We start from the raw sequence: 13,324 nt of genomic DNA, 5'->3' as shown, positions 1-13,324 counted from the left end.
TTGTGAGAATCGCAATATATAGTGTTTTCACGATACTTACAGTGGCTTGCGAAAGAATTCATCCCCCTTGGCATTTTTCCTATTATGTTGCCTTACAACCTGGAATTAAAATGGATCTTTTGGGGGTTTGTATCATTTGATTTACACAACATGCCTACCACTTTGAAGATGCAAAATATTTTTTTGTGTGAAACAAACAAGAAATAAGACAAAATAATTGAAAACTTGAGCGTGCATAACTATTCACCATCCCCAAAGTTAATACTTTGTAGAGCCACCGTTTGCAGCAATTCCGTCTGCAAGTCTCTTGGGGTATGTCTCTATAAGCTTGGCACATCTAGCCACTGGGATTGTTGCCCATTCTTCAAGGCAAAAGGTTGGATGGGTTCCGCTGGTGTACAGCAATCTTTAAGTCATACCACAGATTCTCAATTGGATTGAGGTCTGGGCTTTGACTAGGCCATTCCAAGACATTTAAATGTTTCCCCTTAAACCACTTAAGTATTGCTTTAGCAGTATGCTTAGGGTCATTGTCCTGCTAGAAGGTGAACCTCCGTCCCAGTCTCAAATCTCTGGAAGACTGAAACAGCTCTCCCTCAAGAATTTCCCTGTATTTCGCGCATCCATCATTCCTTCAATTCTGACCAGTTTCCCAGTCCCTGCCGATGAAAAACATCCCCACAGCATGATGCTGCCACCACCATGCTTCACTGTGGGGATGGTGTTCTCAGGGTGATGAGAGGTGTTGGGTTTGCACCAGACATTGCGTTTTCCTTGATGGCCAAAAAGCTAAATTTTAGTCTCATCTGACAAGAGTACCTTCTTCCATATGTTTGGGGAGTCTCCCACATGCCTTTTGGCGAACACTAAACGTGTTTGCTTATTTTTTTCTTTAAGCAATGGCTTTTTTTCTGGCCACTCTTCCGTAAAGCCCAGCTCTGTGGAGTGTACGGCTTAAAGTGGTCCTATGGACAGATACTCCAATCTCCGCTGTGGAGCTTTGCAGCTCCTTCAGGGTTATCTTTGGTCTCTTTGTTGGCTCTCTGATTAATGCCCTCCTTGCCTCATCCGTGAGTTTTGGTGGGCGGCCCTCTCTTCGCAGGTTTGTTGTGGTGCCATATTCTTTCAATTTTTTTATAATGGATTGAACGGTGCTCCGTCGGATGTTCAAAGTTTCGGATATTTTTTTATAACCCAACCCTGATCTGTACTTCTCCACAACTTTGTCCCTGACCCGTTTTGTTGAGCTCCTTGGTCTTCATGGTGCCGCTTGCTTGGTGGTGCCCCTTGCTTAGTGGTGTTGCAGACTCTGGGGCCTTTCAGAACAGGTATATAAATACTGAGATCATGTGACAGATCATGTGACACTTAGATTGCACACAGGTGGACTTTATTTAACTAATTATGTGATTTCTGAAGGGAATTGGTTGCACCAAATCTTATTTAGGGGCTTCAGAGCAAAGGGGGTGAATACATATGCACGCACCACTTTTTCGTTATTTATTTTTTAGAATGTTTTGAAACAAGTAATTTTTTTCATTTCACTTCACCAATTTGGACTATTTTGTGTATGTCCATTACATGAAATCCCCCCCAAAATCCATTTAAATTACAGGTTGTAATGCAACAATATAGGAAAAACGCCAAGGGGGATGAATACTTTTGCAAGGCACTGTAGGTGCCAATTGACACATTGTTTGATGTTTATTGATGAGTATAAAGAGCTCATTTGTGAAAGAAACCTTGGTCTCAGCATGACTCCCTGTTAAAATAAATAAAATATTGTATTGTGAGGTCCCTGGCAATTCCCAGCTCTACTATACACTGAAGCTACTGAGCAGAAGTTATTGGGCAAAAAAATTCCTTGCTCTGACAGGACTAGAGTACAGTATGTATATCAAGGCAACCCTGCCTGAACAGACTAAACAGTAATCGAGGCTGACATGAGTGTAAGTGCTGCTATTCTTTGGTAATCTCATGGGTGTCTATTGGCTCAGCTTAAGAGCCCTTGTGTCTCTGATTACAATCTTCTGACTGAATGATCCAAATGATACCACTCTATAAAGACGCTTCAATAGCATTCCCTCTTGTTGGGACCAAATACCAGTTGCACTGTGACATAAAATGGCTTAGGAGGATGACACATTTAATGAATCCTGGTCCTTTTCACACTACCGACTTCCTCTGTAGTGAGATAGCCAAGAAGGACCTGCTTCTCAACCGGAGACGAAACACAAGGTTAGTAGTGATACCTCAGAGGTGTAAATGTGGTAGCTTACTCCTAACCTTAAATGAACCTAACCTACTCCACACCAGTTAGGTAATTCACATCCTGATTTATCTGACCAAAACTGAGGAGATCTCTTAATCTCCAGCAGTAGCACCACTAGACAGTCTGAGCCTGCCTGACTGGAAGTGTACTCTGGCCTGATAGATGGAACAGGGCTGGACTCACCATCCTCAGTGGGCACGTAGACATTGAGGTACAGACAGTCCTCACTCTGGTTCTGAACGTAGCCTGCTGCAGCATCCAGGTTGTCAGTGAACCACACCGGCAGCATGATCTCAGGCAGCACCCCGTGTACGTTCTGCGGGCACACTGGGGCAAACTGGGTGGCATTGCGGATCTCCTGCCAGGAACCTGGTGCCTCAGGGGGCTGGAAGCGGCGCTCGCCGATAGGCGGGGTGGCATAGGGCACGCCCAGGTACTGCTCCACGGGCCCCAGGATCTCGTTGTTGAGCTCCTTCCTGACGCCGCGCAGCTTGCCGTAGCCCGTGGTGACCATAGGGTGTTTCCCACTGAGATCGGCCCGCTGGCAGGAGGACAGGGTCAGGCAGAGGGCCAGGCCCAGGAGACACACCAGACACGGGTCAGACATCCTGCGGGGGCTGGAGCGCCGCGTCCCACCAGAACCCTGCCGTCTGAGACCACTCTCTGGGAAGAAGGACATGTCCTCTGGTCTTCTAGCCAGAAAAATGAAAAAAATGACCAGGAGTTCACTCGTGGGCAGAAAGGGGTACAGAAAGGACCTCAAAATAACCTAGAATTAGTAGGTTATTGGAGATACTGGGAGAAATTAGGTATTGGGAGGGGTGGGGGGGTTGGTCAAAAGCAGAGGTGCAGAGTGTGTTTTCCTAGCATAGTGTGAGAAGTGAGAGAGCAGGTGTAGAGCGGGGGAGGGACGGGGGGCATCCTCAGCTAGACTGTCTGCTCTGGTCCATCCTCCTGAGAGCTCTTGATAGGCCAGCTGCAGACTGACAGCTCCCACAGCCAACACGCCACACCTGGGTACACACAAGGGTCAGAGGTCATGGTTCGTTAGTGGGTCTGTGTTTGGAGAGAGAGAGAGAGAGAGAGAGAGAGAGAGAGAGAGAGAGAGAGAGAGATAGTGAGAGAAAGAGAGAGAGAGAGAGAGAGACACACAACAATGAGAGTCATTAACAATTATGTAAACACAGTAGGCCTACATCAGTTACATATGCACGTAAGAGCGTAATATTTGCATTATATCGTGTACATTGTGTACTTGAGCTGCCACAACCAACTGAACAACTAAGACATGTTCCCATTCACATGTTCACATGTTGGATACTGTATATCCATCCATGCTACAGTACTTTGAAGTATAAAACGCTCTCCATGTAATCGACTTGACTCCTCAGAGAACACGACAGCAATAAAAGCCCATTGACACATCAATCAGGAAGACTAAAAAAGCGTGACATCTCTCTCCCCCTCCGGTGCGACTATGTTGGCTTCCCCCTCACAGCTCTGTTTAGTTGGTTACTGCCTTCTCATGGTTCCACTCGAATGGGCGGCGCTAATCTGGCCCTGGCTTTGGGAGATGGAGTCGTTTAGGCGTGATAAAGGCTTTATGTGGCTGGCGCTCACTGTCTGCTGAATACCCCCCACCCCACCTCTACACCACCCCTCACCTCCCCTGCTGCAGCCACTCCACCTGATGACAGACTCTAACACGCTAGAGTGATGGCATATGATGCTACAACACGCTATGACAAGATGAGGATGTGAGCCCTATCAGGCTGAGGGAAGGGAGAAAGTAGCCAGCTAGCTGCCTGTAAAGACAACAATTCATTAACAAGCATCTGACTCCATTTTAAGACCGGCAGGCTAGGCTGTCTGTAACGGTGCCTGTAAATGTCATGGAAATGAAACCGCTATACTGAATGGATGTTATTGACTATGCTGTAGCCTACACATTCAACTGAGTCAGGGATATAGTGTTTCCAAAATATGGCTATTTTTAGTCTACCAGAAAAGACAGGACAAATATTAGAACAAATATTATGGTTAATCTTTTTTGAAAAATGTGTTTTTAAACGGTATAATCTTCGTAACTGATATCATAAATAGGACTGGTGGAGTTGTCACACATGCAGTAAACAAACATTTATGGAAATGTCTTCTCTATCCAAAATTACAACCAACTGATTGCAGCATTTCCTGCAAAAATGGAGGAGGCAAGTGGAAGGGGAGAAGGTAAGGAACTTATCTGTCGGCCCTGCATTAAAGACCAAAATTGGTTAAAGAAAATTGTGATAAATAAAAAAGTATACCAGTTTAATTTGAGGACAAAAAAATTGACAGCTGCACCATATAGATCACAAAATAGTTGGGAAGAGATTTTCGATGTACCGATTCCATGGCACATGGTTTATGAACTGATACACAAAACGACACCTGATTCAAAATGTATAGTTTTTCAATTTAATTATACAAAATTCTTGCAACCAATAGAATGTTATATACAGTGCATTCGGAAAGTATTCAGACCCCTTGACTTTTTCCACATTTTGTTACATTACAGCCTTATTCTAAAATGGATTAAATCGTTTTTTCCCCTCATCAATCTACACTCAATACCTCAGAATGACAAAGCAAAACAGTTTTTTAGAAATGTTTGCAAATGTGTTAAAAATACAAAACTGAAATATTACATTTACATACGTTTTCAGACACTTTACTCAGTACTTTGCTGAAGCACCTTTGGCAGCGATTACAGCCTCGAGTCTTCTTGGGTATGACGCTACAAGCTTGGCACACCTGTATTTGGGGAGATTCTCCCATTCTTCTCTGCAGATCCTCTTAAGCTCTGTCAGGTTGGATGGGGAGCGTCGCTGCACAGCTATTTTCAGGTCTCAGTCTCAGGTTTTCATCAAGGATCTCTTTGTACTTTGCTCTGTTAAATATTTCCCTCGATCCTGACTAGTCTCCCAGTCCCTGCCACTGGAAAAATCCCCACAGCATGATGCTGCCACCACCATGATTCACCGTAGGGATGGTGCCAGGTTTCCTCCAGACGTGACGCTTGGCATTCAGGCCAAAGAGTTCAATCTTGGTTTCATCAGACCAGAGAATCTTGTTTCTCATGGTCAGAGAGTCCTTTTAGGTGGGCTGTCATGTGCATTTTACTGATGAGTGGCTTCTGTCTGACCACTCTATCATAAAGACCTGATTGGTGGAGTGCTGCAGAGATGGTTGTCCTTCTGGAAGGTTCTCCCATATCCACAAAGGAACTCTGGAGCTTTGTCAGAGTGAGCATCAGGTTCTTGGTCACCTCCCTGACCAAGGCCCTTTTCCCTCGATTGCTCAGTTTGGCTGGCGGCCAGCTCTAGGAAGAGTGTTGGGGGTTCCAAACTTCTTCCATTTAAGAATGATGGCTGCCACTGTGTCCTTGGGGACCTTCAATGCTGCAGAAATGTTTTGGTACCCTTCCCCAGATCTGTGCCTCGACACAATTCTGTCTCGGAGCTCTACGGACAATTCCTTCAACCTCATGGCTTGGTTTTTGCTCTGACATGCACTGTCAACTGTGGAACCTTAAATAGACAGGTGTGTGCCTTTCCAAATCATGTCCAATCAATTGAATTTAGCACAGGTGGACTCCAATCAAGTTGTAGAAACATCAAGGATGATCAATGGAAACAGGATATACCTGAGCTCAATTTCAAGTCTCATAGCAAAGGGTCTGAATACTTATGTAAATAAGGTATCTGTTTTTTTTTTTTAATATTGTGTGTAGACTGATGAGGAAAAAAAGATATTTAATACATTTTAAAATAAGGCTGTAATGTAACAAAATGTGGAACATTTCAAGGGGTCAGAATACTTTCCGAATGCACTGTATATGGGGGATACAACCATCCCAGCTCTGCAGATTTTGCTGTGAAGAGACACAATCATTAGATCACTTGTTTTTGAACTGCCCATATGTAGTTTGTTTTTGGTCACAGGTTCAAGGCTAAAGAATTGCAACATTTACCTGGAGCGAACTCTGCAAATAGCACTGCTGGGTGATTTGAAAAGTCATAGTGAAATCGATCAATACTCTTAGCAAAAATGTCTATCTTTAATTTACAATCTGTAGAAACTATGAGAATAGAAAGGTTCAGAACTTTTGTCAAACATCACAGTACAGTTGAAGAATATATGGCAATTAGGAAAGGTCTTCAGAGACAGATGGTCTTCAGAGATAGATGGGAGGGGTTGAGGGTAGCTGAAGGCTGGGCCTAAAAACAACAACAACAAAAAATGTATATAGAATATAAAATATACTGTGCCTGTAAAATGTATATAGTATGTATAAGCTGGAAGTAGAAGCCTAAGTATTGTTGTCCATTAGTTTAATCAAATTAGGGGAGGTATGGTAGGGTTAGGGGAAAATAATAAAGGAAAATATATTTAAATATATACGGGGGATTGGAAATGATGCAGACAATTACATTGATAGAAGCCACAATCTATCTGCAATATTAAAGCTGGAAAAAGTGTCACTCTTACTCTAAATGTCTGTAATTTTAAGATTCACATGTTATTTGAATCTATGTAGTAAAAAAAAAAGAAATATATTTAACAATAAGAGCAATAGTGTGAAATGTTACATTTGATTACAAGAGATAAATGGAAAAAGTGACACTGTATCTGTTCTTAAAAAGGTAAAACATTGTGTGGGTCATAATGGAGTGAGAATGTGTGATTTGAAAAGACGTTCCTAGGTTGGTATCTCAGACCGTCAAGTGGAGAGGCAGAGGAAGGAGTCAGGTGCCAACCTATCTCACAGAGATTTACACCCAGATGAGAGACCTCTTCAGACCGATATGCCATCGGTTTGCCAGCCAACAACTAACTGTCCTGTTTTAAATATGGCCCATTAAAACAATGAAGCACGACGATGATGATTATGATCCCAGTTTGGCAGGTGTAAAAGCCAGAGTACATCTTCCTGTTTAACATTGTATATGAGGGTAACAGGACAGAGATTATGATAAAGCATGATACATTTAAACCTTTAGGTTTCAGCCCATTGGTTTTTGAGATGTGGTTGTGGACGATTGGAATTCCTATACTTGATTACTAAGGATTTGTGTATTGATCTGTGTTGATCCAAGTGTGGATCTGTTTCTCAACATGATGGTGCTGTGATATTGTTGTTGATGTACTGCTATACTGCTATACTTGATGTACTGCTATACTATAATGGTTTCTCAGGGTGTATATACCTCACGACTGCATCCAGATATGAGTTGCCATTGTGTTTTAATGAGATCTCTCCGTCTATGCTCTGATTATTGGAGATCCTCAAATGTCGTTAGTCATGCATATTTATCAGATATAATTAGGGCCTGCTGCATATCGTACTTGGCTAGTGGGCTGAAATTAGATTTCATAAATATGCATTTGTTTTTTTAACCCCACACTCCCACCCCCGAAAAACAAGACAAAACAAAGAGAAGCAAATGAAAGGAATATGATACACAAAACAACGATAGGGAGACATAGCTATGGCTGCATCGACCACACCTTCATAAACACCCCATTTTCACCCAGTTTTCACTCCCACAGATTAGAGAGCAGGAGAAGGTAGTTATGCTACTGGATGACAGTACAGTGATAGCGCAAAATATGCAGTGGTAGGCCATCATTAATATGGGCAACACACCTGGAGGGCATTACTAGCAACCCCCCAGCCATACGCATAATATTATCGCTTTTATGAAAATGGATCCAACAACATTTTCTTAAAAAAATAAAATACTAAATGTGCCCTGGCCAAAATACCACTTGGTTTCTAAGCAACGTTACTAACAACCCTCTCAAGTCTCTTAAAACCCCACTGGGGGGGAATCATGTTCTCCAATCTCTCAAGGGTTTATGACCTTAATGATAAAATGTTCTGAAAAATCATTACAGGAAGGGACGCTTTGTGGCTGCCATTTTGTCTGTGCCATTGTCGTCCATCGTTAATAGTAAAAGTACTATCCAAATAAGTGTGGTCATTCCTTGATCAATCAGTAAGCAGGACAGAAGGATCCATTTGAGAGCAGTAATGCTGTGGTATGAGCTGCTGGCAGTCAGAGCATGGACTCCATAGCAACCCATAGCATGGGTCTTTCCTGGAGACAGCATGATGAATTACACACCCAGGAGCTGTCAATAACAAGTGCTTCAATAAGACCCCAGCAGCTCTTTATATAGCAGGGGGCAGACGATCTTAGACTCCCCTCCCTGCGCACACACACCACACACACACACACCACACACACACACACCACACTGTAAATTGCAGTTTGGACATAGGCATGCCAAGCATAGTCAATGAGCAAGATTAAATTCACTAGGCTATTGATAAGGCCTAAAAAGACAGTATATAATCAAAAACAAAACAACAATTTGTTTTAAATAGGCTGTCTAAATAGTTACAGGCACCATACCTGGGATAGGATAAAGTAATCCTTCTACCCCCCCCTTACCCCACCCAAAAAACAACAAAACACATATTGTAAAGTGGTTATCCCACTGGCTATAAGGTGAATGCACCAATTTGTAAGTCGCTCTGGATAAGAGCGTCTGCTAAATGACGTAAATGTAAATGTAATAATTGCTCCCCGTGGGCGTATTATAGGCCTACAGACAAGGCAACTTAAGACTATGGAGGGTTTTATGCACACCCAAACTTTTCACAGGAGCGGGACAAAGATCCAATATAAAGAGAAAGGGGGAATGTCCACTCACTGTTATAATGCTCCCAAATGTAATGTTTTATAAACATAACGAAACCATCTTACAGATCATATTTGCACTTCTACAGAAATAGCAGATAAAATTGCATTGCATTCGAGCCATGTATGTTCTCAACAAACTCATGGACGGGGAATCGTTAAAATTAGTTTGATTATTTTTCATTTAATTTGATTAAAAACCAATCTGTTTGTTAAAACAACAACAATATTTCTAAATAGGGTCAGGTCAGAAGCATGATATCAAAAATCACATCTCTCGTTGCATGAGCAAAAGGCAATGTGTGCACACGTCGCCGTGCATGCATCCGCCATCGTGTGCATATTGAGTTTGTCTACCCCCACCAGACGTGATCAGGACACGCAGGTTGAAATATCAAAACGAACTCTGAACTCTATATTAATTTGGGGACATTTAGCTATTAGCACTGCTTTAAAACATTTTGTAAGGACACACCTCAATTATTTCCACCCCTCCCACCTCACCGCAAGCGAGCTCTTATAATAAGGTAAATTACCAAGCCTGGCGCCAGGGTTGGAAAAGAACAGAGTGCAAGAGAAGTGCAAGTCGAAATTGCAAAAGAGCATGCATCTGAAACTAGCGGGGCCTTAACTTCAGCCCAGAATACAGCCGTGTCTCTAAGAGACAGGTTTATTTATATATCAGCATGATAAGGTCAGCTCATAAATCACTCACAGATAATATTTCTCTCTTCGCGACGCAGCATTCGTGTACGTACAGTAAATGTGCGTGTGTGTGTGTATATATGTCTCTCAGTCAGGGAGGGTGTTGTGTGTTCTGGCCCAACAGAGTGCTAGCATTAGCGTTTAGCTCACGGGGAGGAATCCCACGTGTGGGCCCTTATTGGTTAGCTTAGCGTGGGTTAAGGTCACATCCTACAGGGCCTGCAGTCTGACAGACTTCCTCCCCACTGCCCGCCCAGCTCCCTGAGTGTATACGAGCTACAGACACATACACACTCTCACACAAGATGCGGAGTACTGACTGCAGGGGGAGGGGCAAGTGCAACATCTTACAGTAAGCACAAATCTCTAATTATTCTATTATCAGCTCACACAATGAGAAAGACAATGCTAGCTATATCTCTAAGGAATGGCAAGGGGAAGCAATGAAACCAGCCAAAACATTATAACCATCAGCCATATTGCTCAGGCCCACCACATAGGCCTACAATATGTGTTGAAATAGGGTCAGATAGTACCATCACAAGCAGCCCCATCAGTAGAAGTGTGTAGTTGTATGTGTTTGTAGAGGCCAGGGTTGTGTAAAAGGCCTACAAATGTAGGATCTTAATTTGATCACTCTTTTGTTGATGAGCATTTTCATTCACAGCAGGAAATGCAAACTTGTAGTGTATTCAATGTTTAAAAAGGCTTCTAAAGTTTGTAACTTCCACTTTAAAATGTCAGACTTGATTTGCCCTAATGTGAAATGTATCAACCCCTACAAAAAATATCCATGAATTATAATCCACATAATAATTCACATTTCCTGTTGCTGCAGGATTATTTTCCTGCTGAGGCAAACTGGCTCAAATTAAGATCCTACATCAGGTGAAGCCGTTTGATGTAGTAATACCTTCTGCCTCCAGGACAGTTTTAGAGGTGTGTTTAAGTGGACGAATGGTCAAAGTGAACCGTGAAAACCCTGCAGAATGGTGGCATTTGAACAAACCGCATGTCATAAGCTTCTTTGTCTCTGCCGCCGGTGCTAAAAAACACGCACTGTTTTAACTGTGAAGCTGTTCTGTACTCCTGTGCTAGTGTATGTCTGTGGATGACAAGCAGTTTAGGAGGCCAAAAAACAGAAGCCAATGTCTCTGGGAGAACGAATATATGTTTCAATCCACAGCAACTCAGGTGTCCGTTTCTATGAGCAGAAAACACACACGTGCACGTACACACACGCACAGTGGATTTACTGCAAGTACAGTAAAACTGAAAGCTGGGTAATTCAACTGTGTTATTCTTAGTTAATCTATCCCTGGTTAATCTACGGTTAATCTACATCCCCTCTCCTCTCCCACTCTGACTGAAACTATTCTGATTCTTAGTTAAATCGATTCTTAGCAAATCTGTTCTGAAGGTTAATCTGTCTGAGAAAATAATAATTTCACCATGTTATTTCTTGTTCCAGTGTGACCTCATAATCACACTGAACCCCTGGGCTGTCATCCTTCATGAAGGCTGGGAGCTTCATCCCAGAATTCCCTCTGTTCAGCGTGAGCTCTCTTTCTCTTTCTCTCCAAGCAGCTCCACTCTGAGAAGGGCTCAGTCAGACACTACAGAGCCCACCGCCCACCACCCTCAAACCCCATCTCACTCCAGCCAGGGGAATTTAGAGATTACAACTAAACAAAGTTCCCAACTTAAAAGTTATGATAGTAATTAACCCAAAGTTCAACCATGACTTCGAAATAGTATTTTGAAAAGTTTCTGGCTAGAGGAATCCTAGAGGGGCCAGTGAGAAGGATATAGAAGACTGGTGCTAAATGACTTAAATGTAAATGTGAGTTCATTTGAAATTTTAGTTGTCTTTATTTCTCCCAGGATGCATTCCTACAAGTCACAGCATGAGAGAACCAATCAGATAAACAAGCTCATGAATAATCAAATAAAAGTAAATTAAGGGGCCTCTAACGAAGCAGGAGTGAAGGTTGTTAACGAGTGAGGGAAGGAGACTAGGGACATAAAACAGCGGGCAGAAGGGAAGTTGAGAAAAAAAAGTATCTCCGCCTCTGTTAGGCCGGACAATTAATGTGTCGCCCACGGTGACCACTGGTCTTTAATCTTAACGCTAGTAGCCCACACACCAGCCAGTGACCCTTCATCTGACTGCCCTCCACAGACACAAATGCAGAAAAACACGGAAGCATGCCCGCACACAAAGACACTGAAGCGTGCACACACACACACACACACACACACAAAAGTTATTGCCCAGATAAAATTCTATAGATTTCTACATTATGTTTTGCATGTATGTACAGTATGTCTATGCTGGCATTCGTGAGTGCATGTTACTGAGGCACACTGGTGTGAACAATCTGGCCACACACTAATTACTATTTATCTAGGCAGCAAACTAGGTGAGTGTGTGTGAGTGTACAGTACCAGTCAAAAGTTGGACACACCTATTCATTCCAGGGTTTTTCTTTATTTTTACTATTTTCATTGTAGAATAATAGTGAAGACATCAAAACTATGAAATAACACATATGGAATCATGTAGTAACCAAAAAAGTGTTAAACAAATCAAAATATATTTTATATTTGAGATTCTTAAAGTAGCCACCCTTTGCCTTGATGACAGCTTTGCACACTCTTGGCATTCTCTCAACCTGGTTCATGAGGAATGCTTTTCCAACAGTCTTTAAGGAGTTCCCACATATGCTGAGCACTTGTTGGCTGCTTTTCCTTCATTCTGTGATCCAACTCATCCCAAACCATCTCAATTCGGTTGAGGTCGGGTGATTGTGGAGGCCAGGTCATCTGATGCAGCACTCCATCATTCTCCTTCTTGGTTAACACTTTTTTTGGTTACTACATGATTCCATATGTGTTATTCCATAGTTTTGATGTCTTCACTATTATTCTACAATGTAGAAAATAGTAAAAAATAAAGAAAAACCCTTGAATGAGTAGGTGTGTCCAAACATTTGACTGGTACTGTATGTATTGGATGAGTGTGAGCAGTTTGACAGCTGCTTCCCCTCTAGCCAAGGCTAATTTAAGAAGAGCGATCCTGGCTGAGAAGAATGGTCTGAAAGGTTGAATAATGAACCCATGTGGCCCCGATAACACAGAGTGAGCACAATCTAACTGACCCATTGTGTCTGTGTGAAGTCATATCAACTGCGTTCAAATGTCATGACTGCTTAATGACTTGTGATGTTTTATGTTCCAATTGATAGAAGGATAATCGACATTTGTAATAGATTTGAGCTGTACTTGTATCTTTCAAAATGAATATGGAATCACTTAAAACATGACGTGGACATGTTATAAAATGATTAAAGCTGAGAGATTATGAATATGACTGAATATTGCAGGTTGTGTGCAAGCTGGTGTAACATGGGAGGTGTAACAGGCTGGTGTAACATAGGAGGTGGTCTGTGTGTGTCGGAAAGTGATGTACCTGTAGAACAAAGGGATGAGGGGTGGTCTTAGGAGGGGTAATCACTCTGAGCCATTTCAAATGCAACAGCTACACTTCATCATGGATTAAAACAGCTACAGCCCTCGCATACCTTCACTTGCCAAA

The 13,324-nt window shown here is 42.4% G+C and overlaps 1 protein-coding gene across 2 annotated transcripts in view; it reads right to left on the bottom strand.

Moving 5' to 3' along the window:
- Positions 1-13,324, bottom strand: part of LOC121579459 (neuroligin-2-like) — a 95,386-nt gene that overhangs the window by 71,363 nt on the left and 10,699 nt on the right. For both annotated transcript variants that reach the window (XM_041894060.2, XM_041894061.2), the window contains exon 2: positions 2,456-3,285. In XM_041894060.2, the coding sequence (XP_041749994.2) occupies positions 2,456-2,951 (496 nt within the window). In that variant the 5' untranslated portion in view covers positions 2,952-3,285. The remainder of the gene's footprint in view (positions 1-2,455; positions 3,286-13,324) is intronic.

The sequence above is a fragment of the Coregonus clupeaformis genome, chromosome 13 (assembly GCF_020615455.1).
Source record: "Coregonus clupeaformis isolate EN_2021a chromosome 13, ASM2061545v1, whole genome shotgun sequence".
NCBI lineage: Eukaryota > Metazoa > Chordata > Actinopteri > Salmoniformes > Salmonidae > Coregonus > Coregonus clupeaformis.
Note: the sequence above shows the minus strand (reverse complement) of the source record. Positions and strands in the feature narration are given on the sequence as shown.